At 50.8% G+C, this 16,796-nt stretch overlaps 1 protein-coding gene across 1 annotated transcript; it reads left to right on the top strand.

The window, feature by feature from the left end:
- Positions 1-330: 330 nt before the first annotated feature.
- On the top strand, positions 331-15,578 carry SFT2D1 (SFT2 domain containing 1). The gene is made up of 8 exons (XM_055536175.1): positions 331-488; positions 7,050-7,136; positions 7,680-7,762; positions 9,558-9,639; positions 10,551-10,586; positions 12,134-12,192; positions 13,598-13,627; positions 14,940-15,578. Exons 1-8 carry the CDS (start codon positions 426-428, stop codon positions 14,977-14,979), a joined length of 480 nt encoding a protein of 159 aa, XP_055392150.1. The 5' UTR covers positions 331-425; the 3' UTR covers positions 14,980-15,578.
- The last annotated feature ends 1,218 nt before the right edge of the window (positions 15,579-16,796 follow it).

Here is a 16,796-nt window from a genome sequence, read left to right as displayed (position 1 = left end):
CTAGGACACCTGTGAGGATCCATATTCGTGGGCCTATTCATCCAACCAGCAATAGCCATGCGCCCGCTGGGTACCGACTCCTGGAGGTAGGGGGTAGGTAGCGACGGCTGAACTCGAGAGGAGCGGAACCCTACTCTGCGCGTTGCAGAGTAGCCGCTTCGTCTCCGGGGGTGCTGGGTGTTGGGGGGGCCGGCGAGCGCAGCACCGACGCCCCGCCCCAATCCCCGCCCCCCGCAGCCGCAGGGGCCCAGTCGGGCAGGCGGTCGAGCCCGGCGCGCATGCGCACGCCGCTAGGCCGGCCTCCGGGGGCGGAGCCGGCGCGCCGGAAGCTGGAGACTGGGACTTCCGGCCGGCCGGAAGAGTCTCGACTTCCGGGGTTTCTCAGGGGTCGAGAGAGGGGCGGGGCGGGCGCCGCGGCCGCGGCAATGGAGAAGCTGCGGCGGGTCCTAAGCGGCCAGGACGACGAGGAGCAGGGCCTGACCGCGCAGGTAGCGAGCCGGCGCCGGGGGCGCGCCCGTGCTGGGGCGGGCGCGCGGAGCTGGGTCGCGGGCAGGCGCCCGGCGCCTCCCGGGAGGGTCTGGGGAGCCTTCTGGGTGTGCGTGGAGTCTCTGTGGCGTCTGCGGGTGCCGTGTGGCCTTGAGACCCTCAGGAACCCGCTTCGGTGCCCGTCTCCCTCCCCCAGAGAGCCCGCCCGGCCCCGCGCCGCCGCCCCCCAGCCTCGCCCGGTGCTCCGCGCCCGCTGTGGACTCTGAACCCAGGCTGGCGGCGCGGAAGGCGCGCGGGTGCCCGTGCTGCAGAGCGGGAACCGTGAAGCTCCGCCGCCTCTGTTAGCCCCTGGGGTCAATAGAGGTGTTGTGAGTGTGTCTAGTCTTGTGGAAGGAGGGAGACTGGAGGGAGAAAAAGAAAAAACAAACCCGGATCATTGAGAAGTGAAATAATACGGAATCAAAAGCTATCTGTTGAGCTCTATTAAGAGATTTAACAAGAAACAAAAAAACCCTTGTCTCTATGGTTTACCCACGAGACTTGATCGGGGTTACTTCCTCTATTTAGAGGGTTAAAAATAGTGCAGCAGGAACTGCTGTGTAAGTATCTGTTATTTGCCTGCAGACAAATTCATGCTTGCCTGTCACCGAAGTGGAACATTTAAAAGGATACATATTACAGAAGGACCTTTTATTTGTCCCCTCTCCTGTCCTAACTTCTTTCCTTGTGGTCATAATTGTTCGGCACCTCTAGTGAACAGGATTCTGGACGACTATGTGAGGGTTCAGAGACTAAAAGCAAAGCGTCTGCTCTAAGTGAACTCTAACCAGTTTGGCAAATCATAACCTTAACATAAGAACCAGTAAATAGTAATATGAGAAACATCCATCAGGCAGCAATGGTTCACCCAGCTCATTTATTGAGCCACTATTCTCTGCTTCCCTTTTGGCTCTAAATCTGTGCTATACAAGCGGCAGCCCTAGCGACATGTGGCTGTTTCAGTTTAAATTAATTAGAATTAAATAAAATTTAAAATTACTTGCAGCCACACCAGCCACGTTTCAGGTGCTGGCTAAGCATGGAAGTTAGCGGCTGTCGCATAGGACATTGCAGGCTTGGGACATGCTGCTCAGAAAGTCCTGTTGAGCTGCTCTAAACCTTGGGGACAGGAGGGTAAGGTGCTTCTTCTCTTGAGCTCACTCTCTAGAGGGGAGAAAGATTGCGTAGAGAAGTCACTGATGGAAGCTGGGAGTGACTGGAAGGGACATGTGCTGTGAATTCAGAGAAGGTGGTCATTTATTCGTTCAACAAATATTTTGGTACCTACATGTGTTTGGTTCGGCTTCCCCCACATGGAATTTATGTTTTAATTGGGGAAAGCAGTTACTAAACAAGTAAATATAAAAATATGTCAGTCAGTGGTAAGCACCGTGGAAGAAGGTAAAGCAGGTTGAGGAGGTTGGGATTGCCTGATTGTGTTGGACGGTCATCGAGGGCCTGTCTGTCAGGGTGCCATTATGGCGTCCCTCCAAAGAGTCCTGGGGCTACCTGGGCTACTTACGCAAATGTAGATCCTGAGAACAGCGCTCAGTTTGTTGAAGGCCAGTAAAGAGACCGGAGTGTCTGGAGCGCAGGGACAGCACAGTGGGGCTCCGGATTACGTGGGGTCTTGCAGGACCCAGTGAGGGTTTCAGCTTTTACTCACAGCGCGCTGAGGAGCCGTGGGCAGAGCGGGGATGTGACTGATTTGGATTTTAAAGGATCCCGCTGGCAGGCCCGTGGAGAACACACTGGAGGGGCAGAGGACTCGGGGAGTGGTCCTGGGGAGAGCCCACTGGCTGGATCAGGGAGATGGGGGTGACGGTGGTTTAAAGTGAGAGTGGCCAGGCTCTGTAAATGGCTTGGGTGTAGAGCTGGCGGAATTAGTGGTTGACAGGTTGGATGCGTGAGTGCTCAAGGAGCCAAGGGCTCCTCTGGTTTTGAGCTGAGCAGCTGGAGAGAGGGAGTCTCCCTTAGCTGGAAGGTGCAGGTGGTAGGGTGGGGAGTGGGGAGAGTCTGGGTGTTGAGTCTGAGATGCCAGCTGCTGAGTTAAGAGGCAGGAAGGCTGCTGGGTGTGAGATGCTGGAGGAAGTACTCGCGATAACCAAGGGACTGTGGGTAAGCAGACAAGAGATAAGGCTCGGTTTAACCTCTGGGCCTTTCTAGTGTGAGGAGCTCAGGAGAGAGGGGGCAGCCAGGGAAGAAGCGGGGAACCTGGAGAGGGCAAGGGCGGGACAGAGACCAGATAAGTTCATATGAGAGCCAAAACTGAAGGGGCTCACGCAGCCATCAGTCACTTTGGCCTGTGGCTAAAGCCGGAGGACACACCAGCTGCATTGGGCTCCGTCTTCCCCCAGCGGTGGGTGTTGATCAAGGATCTGGTGGGGCAGTGAAGGCCAGGGGTCAGCCAGTTTTATGGCCTCCCAGGTCAGGGGAGAAGGGCAGGGACTGAGGGGTGAGTCCGCAGGGCCCCTCCCCTGCTGCCTGGCTCTCCTGAGGGCCTCGGGGCTGGGAGTGCGGGGGATGGAAGGACAGGCCAGCCGCCCATCCCTGACCGTGGGCAGGGGTTTGTACACCAGGCCTGCACCTTCCCCCAGCTCCTTTTAACCAAGAGCCAGACCCCTTGCCTGGCACTTAACACAGGCCCCCAGGAGCCCGCAAGAGGGCCTGTGTTAAGTGTTAACTTTGTTGAGTGAATCAGTGAATGAAGGAGCGGAGGCTAGAGGGTGAAGTCATGCTTTCTGTGTGTTTAAGATGGAAGAGGCTTAAGCATGTTGTCCTTGACAGTTGGTGGTGTGGGGGGTGGGGGCGGTGCCTTTGAGGCAATGCGGTTTTCTGTCGACCTTGGGGAGAAATCCGACTTGGTCAGGTCCCTGGGAGGTCAGAGGGTGTGGCATATGAAGCCCTCCTGTCTAGGTTGACCTTTGTCCTCTGTGGTGGTGGGAACCGGAAGAGGTGAGGGTCCCAGGGGACCCTGGTGGTGGGGGGGCGTCCGTTCCCTGCGGGAGATGGAGGAAGCCCAGGGAGGAAGCCCTGGTGCCAGCAGAGGCGCCTGGCGGAACTGGAGGCTGAAGTGGCAGTGGGGCGGAGTGGTCAGCAGTGGGAGGGCAGGGTGCTGTGGACAGCTATGCGCAGGGGAGGCCCAGCAGGCCGGGGACAGGGCTCCTGAAGTGCAGACGCCCTGGTTTGATGCCCTGTCGTGCGTGACTGCCCAGAGGACGAGCAAGGAAGGCTTGAGTCACGAGGGGGTGTTGGTAGGTGGCTGGAGAGAAGGGGAGCCTCTGCTGTCTGTCGAAGCGAGGCGCCCTGCCATTTGTGCTGGAAAGAGGGGCTAGTGCAGCGGTGAGGCGGGGCGCAGGGGGACGTCAGGGCTGGAGAGCAGCGGCCTGGGCTTGGACACAGGGTCATTTCAGGGCGTGAGGGACCCTGGGTCCCCCAGGGGCGAGGAGCAGAAAGCCTGGGCTGCCAGTAGATGCAGCAGTCGGCCCAGGCTCTGCCAGGAGGGGGCAGGACCTGCGGTTGGGGTCCTGGTGAGAGAGGGTGACCGGGAGAGGGACCCCGAGGGGCTCGAGGCGTGGCCCCTGGGGAGGGTGTACACGCCTGCTTCCCCTGCTGTCGTCCGGGTGGCTCCGTGTCCTTGCCGTATCTGCAGGCGCAGCTCTGGGAGCTCAGTGCTCAGCGGTTCCCTTGACTCGTGGGGTGGTGGCCTGGGAGGTGGGCTCTGGCCGCCACTGCCCGCCTTGCGCTGGTGCCCACTTCCCGACTCCTCTGTCCCCAGGCTCCGTTCCTTCACCTGTAGTACTGGTGCCGCCGGGAGGGTGTTTTCCTTCGATGTTTCCGACTCATTTTTTTCTTTTTAATGAAGTTCCAGTTGCAGGTGCTGTTGGTTTCTTGCCGCATAAAGAGGACACCAGAGGACGGGAGGGTTGCTCCTGCTTCATGAGATGCACTCTCTGCTTCCTCTCTCTTTGATAACGAGTGAAATGACTGGTGGCAATTTCAGTGTGTAGTTCTCTTCTAAGACTCAGTGTATGAGATCGAAGCACTTGCTGCTTTTGCTGGGCCCCTTCCCGATCCAGGTTGGACCACACATCGCACCTACCAGCTCATGCTGTCTGCGGGGTCAGGGCTCCCTTTGTCTCTCGCGTGGACAGGGCAGGGCCTGGTTTTTTGGCACTATGGATGGACATTGTAACGAAGGTTACAATGTGAGTTAAGCAATTCGTATTATGTTTTTGTGTTCTGAACAATCTGCAGGGCTTGCGACAAGTCATTTGCTTGTGGATCAAATATTCCAAATTTGCAAATGGAAAGAATTTTTCTGGCAGATGACAGTAAGAGGAAAAATATCTGCTGTTATACAAAGGACTGTGCTGAAAACCAAGTCAGACAAAGACAGTGGAGTGATTGAAGCTTGAAAAAGAAAGTGAATAGGGATGCTGGGTCCGCTCACCCCCTGCTGAGTCCCCCCCCCCACCGTCGCCGAGTGTCCGCTCTGACCACTTAGACACCGTTTCTAGCCTTTCACAGACCAGCAGATCGTTTCCCATGCAGTGTGCTGTGTTCAGGGTTCATTCTCTCCCATGTGGTTAAAATGTACTTGATGTGTATTCTTCCTGATCAGAATAAAATGAAATTTTAGATGTTGTTATAGGCGAGTTCTTTCTTTGTTTACAGTGTTTAGTTTTAGTATCAACAGATGACATTGCTGGAAACAAGATTGTTTGTAAAGCAAATTTAAAAAACATTTAAAATGTGTTAAAAAAATGATGGATGTTACATTGGCAGAATCTTGATTTAGTTGTTTTTATCTGCTTTTCATGCTACGTGAGGATTCACAGACTAATCTACTGAGGTAAGGAATGTAGACAAAAGTATTTTCAGCTTTTGCATTCAAAAACTATTTTTGCTTCCTTATTTTTGAAAATACATTATAAGCATGTGGTCTTTTAAGTATATGGTAATACACGTTAGAAATTTAAATTTTGAAATATAAATCCTTATTGTATATTTTTAGTTTTCTTGAAACAGCCAGTGTTAATACTTTTTCAGCCTTATTGTGAAATAAATTGTAATAGTGTATTTAGTAATATAAACATGTATTTACCATTTGCTACAATGTAGATGAACCTAGAGGGTGTTAAACTTAATGAAGAGAAAGACAAATGCCATATGTTATCACTTATACATGGAATCTTAAAAAACATGGCAGATGTACGTAACCAGACAGAAACGGACTCACAGGCATGGAAAACAAGCTACTGCTTACCAGTGGGAGGGGAAGCGAGAGCAAGACAGGGACAGAGGCGAGAGATGCAGCTGCTGTGCGTAAAGCGGATGAGCAGCTGAGACGGTATACAGCACAGGAGAACATGGCCATTGTTTTCCAGTGGCTTTAAAGGGAATATAATTTATGGAAACACTCCCTGTGCTGTACACCTGCAGCTGGTGGCACCCGCCGACTGCGCTTCCTGTGGAGAAGCTGCGTGCCAGACTGCCGTGTGCAGTAGATGGGGGCGCTTTTCCCATGTGATTTGCTTAGAATACACATGGCATCCCGAAATGTTTTTGCTCTAGAGTTAGTTATCATTTCAAAGCACATGTTTAATAACCTAGGTCTAGGAAATGCAGGCTTTTGTGACTTGGTTTTCTTTCTTTATTTCATGAGTTGGTTTCACATGAGCTTTTTGTAACTGAAGTTGTCGGGGTGCCCCGTGGCAGAGCCTGATGGCGGCACCCCAGGTCCTAGCTGTTGGGCGGATATACCCGTTGCCCATCAGCTCACAGCTGTCCTCTTGGGCTTGCTCTGGAGGTCCTGTGGCACGCTGGGCCCTCCTCATGACACATGCACCCCCCTGCACACACCCTGCAGCCAGAGCAGCTGGTGGGAGGTGGGTCGCAAAAGGTCAGCGGACCTCACGGCTGGATGGACAGTGAGGTGAACACCGAGGGCCAGCTGAGGTCACGGCCTCACTCACCCCTCCCCTTCTCTGCCCAGCCTCCCTGGGTCCTCGGGGCTTCCCCTGGGAGTGGGTCCTGCAGGACCACCGAGTCAGGCTCTGTGTGTGGGCACGTGGCCCAGATGCCCTCAGACACAGGGACAGAGAAAGGTGTGCGTCCCAACTCCACCTCGGCACCTGTCAACAGTTTGCCCGTCTTGTTTCATCTTTCCCCTGGTTTTTTAATCAGTGAGCATTTTATGTGTCTCATCGTGACATTGTCATGTGACATGTGTCATTTCGTCCGCATCAGTGCTCCTCCTGGCCCTCACAGTAAGAGTTTTCCAGACTCAGTGTTGTTACCTCATCTGCAGAGGTGACAGTGTCTCCGGGACTGCCCGGTCCCCAGACTGTTTATCTCCCGTCACGGCCGAGGGATCCTCATGTTCTTAAGCCACACCGCCGTGTGCAGAGCAAGGCAGGCTCATCGTCTGTGTTAAAGTGGAGGTTTGCTTTAATGTCATATAAAGCATCAGATTGGCCAAGTGGTGATTTAAAAACGTGTTCTAACTCCCCTTCCTTAAGGTCCTTGATGCCTCGACGCTCAGTTTCAACACCAGGCTGAAGTGGTTTGCCATATGCTTCGTCAGTGGCATCTTCTTCTCCATCCTTGTGAGTTAAAGCTTTACGTTGCTTGATAATTTCTGCTTCATGTGAGACTAAGCATTCCATTTATCTGAACTGTTTTGATGTAACTTATTTAGTCACTTGAAATAAAGGGGTAGAGATCAATAAAAAGATGTACAGACTAATATTTAGGGGGGTTTATGGATTGTTAAAATAATTTCACTGAAGAAAAACCACTGTGTGTGTTAGGAGAGTAGCAGTCAGTGGTTTAGAAGAGTTTATTACCTTTTGTAACTTTCCGTTTATAAAAAGAATACTTAAATAGAATGAGATTGACTTAGATATATATATAAGATTATGGAATACTTCATTTATATATACTTATATGCAGATAGGCATAAGATTCAAATTAGCAAATAACATTGAAAATTAACTACTTTTTAAGAAACTGTATAATTAGTGACCATATGTTAACACATTTTGCTTAAACATCATATTGTTACACACTGTCATCATCATAGCAGATTTATATTTTAATCTATTACAGTGGTAAAATTATCTTTAAATAACTACAACATCTTAACTCAGGGAACTGGATTGCTGTGGCTCCCTGGAGGCATAAAGCTTTTTGCAGTGTTTTACACCTTTGGAAATATTGCTGCGTTGGCCAGGTATGTATGGAAGTTTGGCTTCTCAAGGTGTTTTGTTTGCTGTCATTTTCAAAGTTTTCTTTTCTAACAGGATATATTTCTGTAGGTCTGTGCATGTCATGAGTTCAAAATGCACATCCCCTCAGTGAATACTTAGACCCCTGCCGTCTGCCAGCTGCCTCATAGGGTTTATGGTGAGAAGAGCCAGCATTTGGAGGTGCTGCCTCTTACCGTCCATTAGACGTCCAGGTGTAGTAACACGAGAGGGGGTGGTCAGTCCTTGGGGAAGTGCCGAGGGAGGTGACCAGGGTGGGGTCCCACCTGACAGCCCTCCGGAGTCCCGGCTTGTAGCTGCCTCGTGAGGGGTACAGTCAGATGCCTGGCTGGCCAGTGGGAGCAGACCCGGCGTGGCAGTGCCGTGCAGAGGGGTCGGGCGGGGCCGTGTGGGCACTGAGCACGAGGCGCGTGCGCTGGGCGTCGGGGGTCCTCTCTGCGGGCCTCGGGCGCCTCCGGGGCGCTGCTGCAGCTGCCACAGCTGTGCGCTCAGCATTGGCAGGTGAGCCCTGTCTGCTCAGGGGCGTTCCAGGCCAGAGGCGGTGGCGAGGGCACGGGCGTGAACCGCCGCTGGGCTCCGTCAGTCTCTGGGTCATCCCGCTCCTCAGACCGCAGGCTGGAGGAGCCTGGGGAGCGACTGCACACAGTCTTGCTGCTAGGAGCTCTACACGGGCAGTGCTTCTGGAGTCGACTGCACCGTTCATACGTGTCACAGGCGTCGAGATAAGGAGGCAGTCGCTGAATGGGCCCATGCTGAGGTCAGGCTGCCTTGTCTTCCTGGGCCAGCCGCAGCGGCCACGCTGACCCAGCGCTGAGAAGTGACTCTGCAAATGACTGAGAGGCATTCCTGTGTCATGGAATACACAGAGATTGAAGTTTCCTTCTAACTCTTGTTATTCAGTCTCTCAGTCATGTCTGACTCGTTGTGACCCAATGGACTGCAGCGCGCCAGCCCTCCCTGTCCATCACCAACTCCCGGAGTTCACCCAAACTCATGTCCATCGAGTCGGTGATGCCATCCAGCCATCTCATCCTCTGTCGCCCCCTTCTCCTCCCGCTTTCAATCTTTCCCAGCATCAGGGTCTTTTCAAATGAGTCAGTTCTTCACATCAGGTGGCCAGAATATTGGAGTTTCAGCTTCACCATCAGTCCTTCCAATGAACACCCATGACTACTCTCCTTTAGGATGGACTGGTTGGATCTCCTTGCAGTCCAAGGGACTCTCAAGAGTCTTCTCCAACACCACAGTTCAAAATCATCAGTTCTTCGGCACTCAGCCTTTTTTATTGTCCAGCTCTCCCATCCATACATGACCACTGGAAAAACCACAGCTTGGACTGTACAGACCTTTGCTGGCAAAGTGGTCTCTCTGCTTTTTAATACACGGTCTAGGTTTGTCATTGCCTGTCTTCCAACGAGCAAGTGTCTTTTAGTTGCGTGGCTGCAGTCACCATCTGCAGTGACTTTGGAGCCCAAGAAAGTAAAGTCTGTGTCAGTTTCCATTGTTTCCCCCTCTGTTTGTGATGAAGTGTTGGGACCCCAATGCCGTAATCTTCGTTTTTTGAATGTTGAGTTTTAAGCCAGCTTTTTCAGTTTCCTCTTTTCACCTTCCTCAAGAGCCTCTTTAATTCCTCAGTTTCTGCCATAAAACAGATTTAGTGAGATTGTTTAATTAAGCTGACAGGATTTGTTTTCTTTAAAGCACTTATTTTTACATAGACCAATTAACAGATCCATCTCTCATGTCTTTTGTTTCAAATAGTACATGCTTTTTAATGGGACCTGTGAAACAACTGAAGAAAATGTTTGAAACAACGAGATTGCTTGCAACAGTTATTATGCTTGTAAGTAAATAATGATCATTTTTAAAAACCTTTCATAGGAGCGTGTTTCTTTGGCATTATTTATGAATTATCGCCCACTTGTGTACAGAGGAGCCCATGTTTCCTTTGCTGAAGTAGTAGTCGCAGCCTTCAGCTGTGTGTGTGAAGAGTCTGGGTTACGCAGTACTAGCTGAATGACTGGCTGGGGGAACCTGCTTCTCGGGCATCCGCTAGCAGAGCAGCGCGGTGTGTTTCAGGGGGAAAGCAGAGCTGCGTGCGTTTCAGTTCCCAGCCCCGTGCAGCCTTTCTTACTGGACCACTGTATGGACTTGTTGGAGGGTGGGGCTGGAAGGTCGGGTCACTTCTGGGTCCATCTGAGTCTTCTCTGGGGGAGTCACCTGGCTTTTGTCCCTTCCCCATTGGACTGTTGGACAAATACCCCGTTCTGTGTCTTCAGACCTGTCCCCACTGTTTCCATCTGCCTGTCCTTTTCACTCCTTTGGGGACAGCGGTGTGGCGTGACCGTGCCCTCTCTGTATGAAACGATTATGGTCGGCTCCTTACGTAAAGCTAAGTAGAACAGGACTCACCGTACATTCACAGTGTGCTGAGTGCGGTGCTGGTGGTCGAGGTACTGGACGCTAACGTGAGCGTTCACACGGCCCTGGGAACGGCTGTTGTCACTCTCGAGCATTCGTGAAACAGTCTGTTGGCTTAGTCAGCAGATGACTTACTACGTGTTTCCAGTTTGCCGCCGAAGATTGCAGTCATAGACTTTAAAATAATAGGGAATACGTAAGGACAGTTCGAGGGAGCCATTTCATTAATTTTGTTGTGTGGCGTGTTATGCAAATGAGTGCAGAATCGTGTATACATTTTTGTTAGGCTTTTGAGAAGACTCAACATCAACCATTTTCCTTGCCTTTCCCTAGCTGTGTTTCGTGCTCACCCTGTGCGCTGCCCTTTGGGTAAGTTACCTCAGCCATGTCTATTTTCTGCTGTGTGGACCCTCAACAGGTAAAGTGTCATCAGGCTGCCATCTCAGAGGAGCTCAAAGTCTGATTTATTAAAACCCACCGAAGACGGGTGTCCTTAAAGTCATGTGTGTAGCGTCCAGTTAGTGGCCAGACTGGCAGTGGAGCCTGCCACCTGAAACAGATAGAGGTGAGATCCTTCCTGCTTCCAGGTCAGGACGGCCCCCGTCATCAGAGCGCCGTGAGGGGCCCTCGCTGAGCGTCCGCTGCGCTGTGGCTCTCGGGCGGGGAGGGCATTGCGGGCTAAAGGTGTCCCGGCAGTGAGGAGGAGAGGGCCAGCAAGCAGGCCAGACAAAAACGGCGCCAGGGACAAAAGGACACACTCTTGCACACTTAGAGCTCTCCAGGAGCCTCTTTGCACACTCACAGCTCTCCAGGAGCCTCTTTGCACACTCACAGCTCTCCAGGAGCCCCTAGAGGATCTGGTTCATTACAGCTCCGTTTACTTCCTGATGCTCCTGATCCTTCACTGTATTTGCGTATTGTTCCTGATCTACTTCCAAAGGGGATTGAGGTGGTCCTTGAGCTCCCAAGCACACAGTGCATTTCAAAGATGATGGGGTGGTGTATAATACACTTCAGAAATGTCCCACCAAAGTGTTCAGAGTTTAATGATATAAGAACTGGGCTTTAGTTACACAAGAATTCACTAATACCTCATTTCCCAATTGTAACTTAAAAGAATTTTCTTAAGCAATTTTTGCATATCCCTGTGGGAAATTGATTTCTGATGTGGAATGGTCCAGCAGTCTGTTTATAAGCAGTAGATTAAAAATAAGTGAAGAAGGAAATATAAAGATGGACACATTCTAAAAATGGATCATTTTAAAACAACCGTGGAAACTGTTTATATTATTCCGGAAGATCACAATAAAGTACAGTTTTACTTCAAAAAGTAACTCAAGGAAAGAAAGAAGTGCCAGTGAGTCAGATACATAAATTCCACATAGGATATAAATCTAACCAAGTGGGCTTTTCAATGTCGATTTTGTTTACTTACTTTAAAAAAATACTTATTGATGTATTTAGCTGTGGTGGGTCTCAGTTGTGGCGCAGGAGGTCTAGTTCCCTGACCAAAGGACCGGGGATTGAAACCCCGGGCTCCCTGTATTGGGAGCAGGGAGTCTTAGGCCCTGGACTGCCAGGGCAGTCCCTTGATGTTGACTTTGGAAAAGTTAGCCTTGACTCAAAAGGCCTTACATCAAAGGGGTTTAATACTTTGAGCCTGTGCACAGTCATTTCATTAACATTTAATGGCATATATTTAGCAGCATTTGAGTAAATGGAATCAGAATTCTAGAAAGAAAATACAATTTGGGGATATTTAATTTTCAGATTTACTGAATCTTATATTTGTCATAGTAAAATTTAATGAAATGAGTGGAGCTATCAGTTATGTCTTTTGAAAGGAAGGAATTGAACTAGGCTGTGAAAATATTTTAAACTGTTTAACTGGTTATATCTGTCTTTGCTGTTGTCAGTGGCATAAGAAGGGGCTGGCCGTACTATTCTGCATATTGCAGTTCCTGTCGATGACCTGGTAAGCCTTACACTCATTGTGTAATAGTTTCCTCAGCGGTGTTAAGCGTTTCGTTCCAAGCCTGTGAGCCGAGGGAGGTCATTGGTGAGGTTCTCCTGACCCCGGGGGAAAGGGCCTCCTGAGGGGTCCGGTGCCTGCGGCCTGTGGTGTGTCCCGGGTTGCGGTGATGGGCGGGGCGGAGACTCAACATAGGAGAGCTGCAGAGAGGCGGGGCCGCGAGGCGTGTCACACGGGGGCCGGGACACACGGGGCCGGGGCCGTAGGGCCCCTCTGACGTCACACCGGGAGGCGGGGCCGTGCTGACGTGTCACACGGGGCCGTGGGCCCGCGCTGACGTGTCACACAGGAGGCGGGTTCGCGCTGACGTCACACGGTGCTGCACGCACTTCGCTGTGCGAGAAAAGGCGAGCAATACATGGGGTGCTACCCGCATGCGTAAACCCAGGCCGGCCGAAGGCTGAGCCCGGGGGATGGCGGGGACCCCTCGCTCTGTGCGGTGTTGCTGAGCAGCTGCTGAGCGAATTGGTCGCTCTGCCGCCTCTGGCCCTGAGCACTCGCTGCAGCCCTGCCTTCCCATCTCCCTGCGGCTTCCGCCCCTCCGCCGGGTCCCTCCTGACGGCCGGCCCCCTTCACGCAGCCGCGTTCAGGGCTGGGCGGCACCGAGGGCCAGGTATGTGACTGATGGAACGTGTCCCCCTCGCATACTTCCGGGTCAGACCAGAGAAGTGTTTCTCGCAGACAGAAGGCTTTTCAGAGTGTTGTGCCTTTCTTCGGAGCCGAGTCTCCTTTGCTTCCTCGTAAGTCAGTGAACCCCTTCCTGGCTGCTGTGGGACGCCTTGGTGTCGGCCAGTCCGGGAGCTGCGTGTGCTTGGTGCTGTTCCTGCCTGCCCACTGAGGCAGTATCAGCACGTGTTAAAAGCGCTTCTTTGCCTGTCGCAAAATAACTTTGAGATACTTTACTCTGACATATGGAACATTTAAATCTTTCTTATTTTCTATTAATATGTTACTTTTTATTGTTGATGTGTACTTGATTGTTTTATCCTTAAAGGAGAGTTAGTTTATTCTGTTATTTTATAGTTTTTTTTCTTAATAACTTAAAAGGAGTAACCTGTTATAACAAGTTCAGACTTTAGCGGGCATCAGAATCACTTAAGAGTTTGTTTAAAACACAGATTGCTTATTAAAACAACAGTTTTTCATTCAAGAGGTGTGGGGTGGGCCCTGCTAATTTGCCTTTTTAGCAAGTTCTCCAGTGATGCTGTATGCTGTCTAGCTCATGCTCTGAGAATCACTGTGTAATAATCTGCTGCCTCCTTTTTTTATGCTGTTAGAATATGGCCATTTGGCCTAAAGAAAAACGTTATTCAGATTAAATTTCAACGCCCTTGAATTCTCCTTGCAGGTACAGTCTGTCGTACATCCCGTATGCAAGGTGAGCCCGCTTGGATTTCACCCTGTCGTTTCTGCTCCTCTCATTCTTTTTACAAAGATGTCTGAATTTTAGTAATTTTGATATTAAAATATGATTTACAGGGCTTTTTTAAAAATTGACTTTGACTTTTTTCCCAAAAGGAAATGAGTTTTTAAACGAGCTCGATAGAAGCTTGCCACATAAAGTAAAAACATGTGAACACGGGTCCCAGGTGGGCTGGGAGCTGACTGCAGATGTGGCCCCTGAACACCCGCAGGTAGGGGGTGTTGGCGAGAGATCCTGGATCCTTCCACCGCCGTAAACACCAGTAAATAGGAAGTGAGGCCGATGCATAGATGTTTGGTTTAAGCCAGCAGAAACATTTATTCTGTATGTTGAGGTAACTGCCATTTTAAAAATTTTTTTTTTTTTTTTTTTTTTTTCAGAAAAATGTGTTAATGTAATTGTGGAGGGAAAAACAAAACCACCTGCAGACTTAAGCGTGATAGGTTCAGAAGCATATTCTGTTGAGGCAGCTTCTTCATGAGCTCTGGGAATGTAGGTTGTGTATGAAAACAGCAGAACTGTATGCCTACGAGAACAGTGAAGGACATTAGTAGAAATAATGTTTTTATTCAAACGGGTGACTTTCTGACAAACACTTAAAAGGAGAAAAAGCAAACCAGGGTGACCTAGAACAAGAGCCGGCCCTCGGGACCTTAGCTGGGAGGGCTCCTGCTGTCCCTCAGCAAGGGGAAGAGGCGCCCTGGAAACGGCGTCCACTCCCGCGCAGCCGGAGCTCGCGGCCAGGGCGGGGCGTTGCTCCCCAGACGCGTGGGCCTCCAGCCTGGGCTCACCCTGAACCGTCTGTGTAACAGTGATCATGTTGAGACCAACTGTCGTGGAAGGTGAATGAGGTCTAGCAGGTGGAATTTTTTTTTTTTTTTTTTGGAGTTCTTACAATGTAGTTATAAGCATTTTTGTTTTAAAATCTTGTTCATTATTTCTTTTTTAAAATTTTTTTTGTTTTTTTTTTTTGTTTTTTTTTTTGGTACTTAATTTCTTCACAAGAAAATTAGCAATAAGTGCTGGTTAAGATTTCTGAGTAAATAAATACCATTTCAGCAACTAATAAATTATTTCCGTGTCTCAGTTCTTGATTTCAAGTGACACTCAAGAAAGTTTTAATTAACCAGCAAATGCGCTGGGGGTGTTCCACTGAGTTCTGATGGAAGAAGGTGATGGTGCCTTTGTGTTTTGGCAGGAATCTTTTTGCAAGTTCACTCTGCAGGCAAAATTATTATATTGTTTTTCCTTTTTTTTTTTTAATTAGGGATGCAGTAATTAAGTGCTGTTCTTCTCTTCTGAGCTGAAAGCTGTTTGAAAAGAAGGAAACTGTTTGAAAAGACCTTTTGAAAGCTGATGCTCTGTTTTTGGTGCCGTGTCCTTTTCCTGATACAGGGATCACTCCAGAACACCTGCACTGGCCATCTAAGACCACCTTGTGTACTGATAAAACTGCGCACCCGTTAAACTGCTAGATGCTTGTGACAGTAAATTCATTATGTGCCATTAATACGCTCTGTCAGAGATGAGACTTTAACCCTTGCCAAGTGTAAATGATTTTTAGCCAGTTTTTAAATCTTTTTTCTAAACAGCATTTGAGATGTGAATATTTAAGGATAAACCTACGCTGCAAGATATATTCAGCTTTTTTGGTGGTTTTTAAGGGTCTACATTTTAAAAATACCTTTTTAAAAGAAAAACTTTAAATGTGAAAGCTTTTACTTTAAGCTAAACCACTTTATTGTATGTAATAAAAAATAATATATAAATCTTCATAATTTTGAAATAAACCCACACTTGGAAGAAATAACATTTTCCTGATCAAGTTTGTGATTTTTGTTTTCAAGTTTATGTTTTAAGTGGGTGGTCTGTTGATTCAGTTGAATAAAATGGAGTTTGGACACTTGTGCAATCTTTGTGCAGTAAAACGGGTAAGGCGGGCTCTCTATCCTGGTAACTGCCTTGAGTGCAGACTGGTGAGGGGAGAAGACCGGGTGACTGAAAGCATTTGTTCAGTGTGCTGTGCAGGGTGGGCAGAAAACAGGCGGCGCGGACGCAGAGGTGGAGGGCAGGCCAGGCGGAGCAGCGAGGCAGGGAGGGCTGACCACCAGGATGGAGGAGCCGGCCCACCCAAGAGGGAGCGCTGCGAGGCGGGGCTGGATCGGGGGGAAGTTGGGACAGGCAGACGTCACCAGCTCTACCTGTGCCCCCGGCCTGTCAACGACCAGGTGCATCCGCAGGCGAGGGCCCGCTCCTCAGGAGGGTGGCCTTCCGGGCCTTGGTGACCGAGCCGGGACGGGAGGGGCTCCCGGGAGGCGTTGGGAGGACTCCTGCGTCGAGGGATCTGCTCGGAGTCAGCACGAGGCCGGGCTGCTGAGCACAGAGGGGACGCATCCAGTCCTGGGTGGGTCCTGTCTCTAGCCGAGGCCACGGTCGGAGCTTCGCCTTAGACACATCCACCAGTCCCCGGAACCGGCGGGAAGCCTGGTGCTGTGCAGAGGACCCCTGGAAGGGGCCCGGGGTGGCTGCGGGGGAAGCCGTGCGCCTGAAGGTGGGGTGCGGCCGAGAGTCCACCGAGTTGGGGCCGAGGGACCGACCGACCCCTGAGACAGCAGGCCGCAGCCCCGTGGAGCCCTCGGTCCTCACGGGACCATCTGTCCAGCCAGGCGGCAGCGGTGCAGATGCTCCGGCGAGCCACACCAGGTCCTACCAGGGAGGAGGGACCCCACGATGAGCCTCAGAGCCTGGGGTTTGAGTGGGACTCGGTGGACGCATGTCCACAGCAGGAAGGGACGGCATGAGAGGCCTGCCCAGGCCCTCTGGGCCCTGCCCTGGTGTGAGAGTGACAGATGGTCTCTTGTTAAACTTCCTCATCAAACTTTCCCTCATGCTTCCTCAGGGTGGGGGCCCCTTTGGGAGCTGGCCTTTCGTGGTTGGAGGTTCAGTCCTCCGCAGGATGGCCCCCAGGTGAGGTTCTACGGGTATTCGCTCCCTAAGACAGCGGCCTTAGAGTGGGTCCCTTGTGCCACCCAGCAGGCACTACAGCAATGCTCAGCATGGCCCGGGTGAGGCACCCTCCCAGCGTCCGCTGGGTAATAACCCTGACGCTGCGCCCTGTCTGGAG

This window comes from Bubalus kerabau, chromosome 9, assembly GCF_029407905.1.
Source record: "Bubalus kerabau isolate K-KA32 ecotype Philippines breed swamp buffalo chromosome 9, PCC_UOA_SB_1v2, whole genome shotgun sequence".
NCBI lineage: Eukaryota > Metazoa > Chordata > Mammalia > Artiodactyla > Bovidae > Bubalus > Bubalus kerabau.
This window is presented reverse-complemented; position numbering and strand designations above follow the sequence as displayed.

What these genes read in the sequence shown, in the direction of transcription:
- SFT2D1 (XM_055536175.1), top strand. Translation starts at nt 426, where the DNA reads ATGGAGAAGCTGCGGCGGGTCCTAAGCGGCCAGGACGACGAGGAGCAG. An exon ending in GCATCTTCTTCTCCATCCTT is followed by an intron (nt 7,137 to 7,679) that starts GTGAGTTAAAGC and finishes ATCTTAACTCAG; the next exon opens with GGAACTGGATTGCTGTGGCT. An exon ending in TCGTACATCCCGTATGCAAG is followed by an intron (nt 13,628 to 14,939) that starts GTGAGCCCGCTT and finishes TTTTTTAATTAG; the next exon opens with GGATGCAGTAATTAAGTGCT.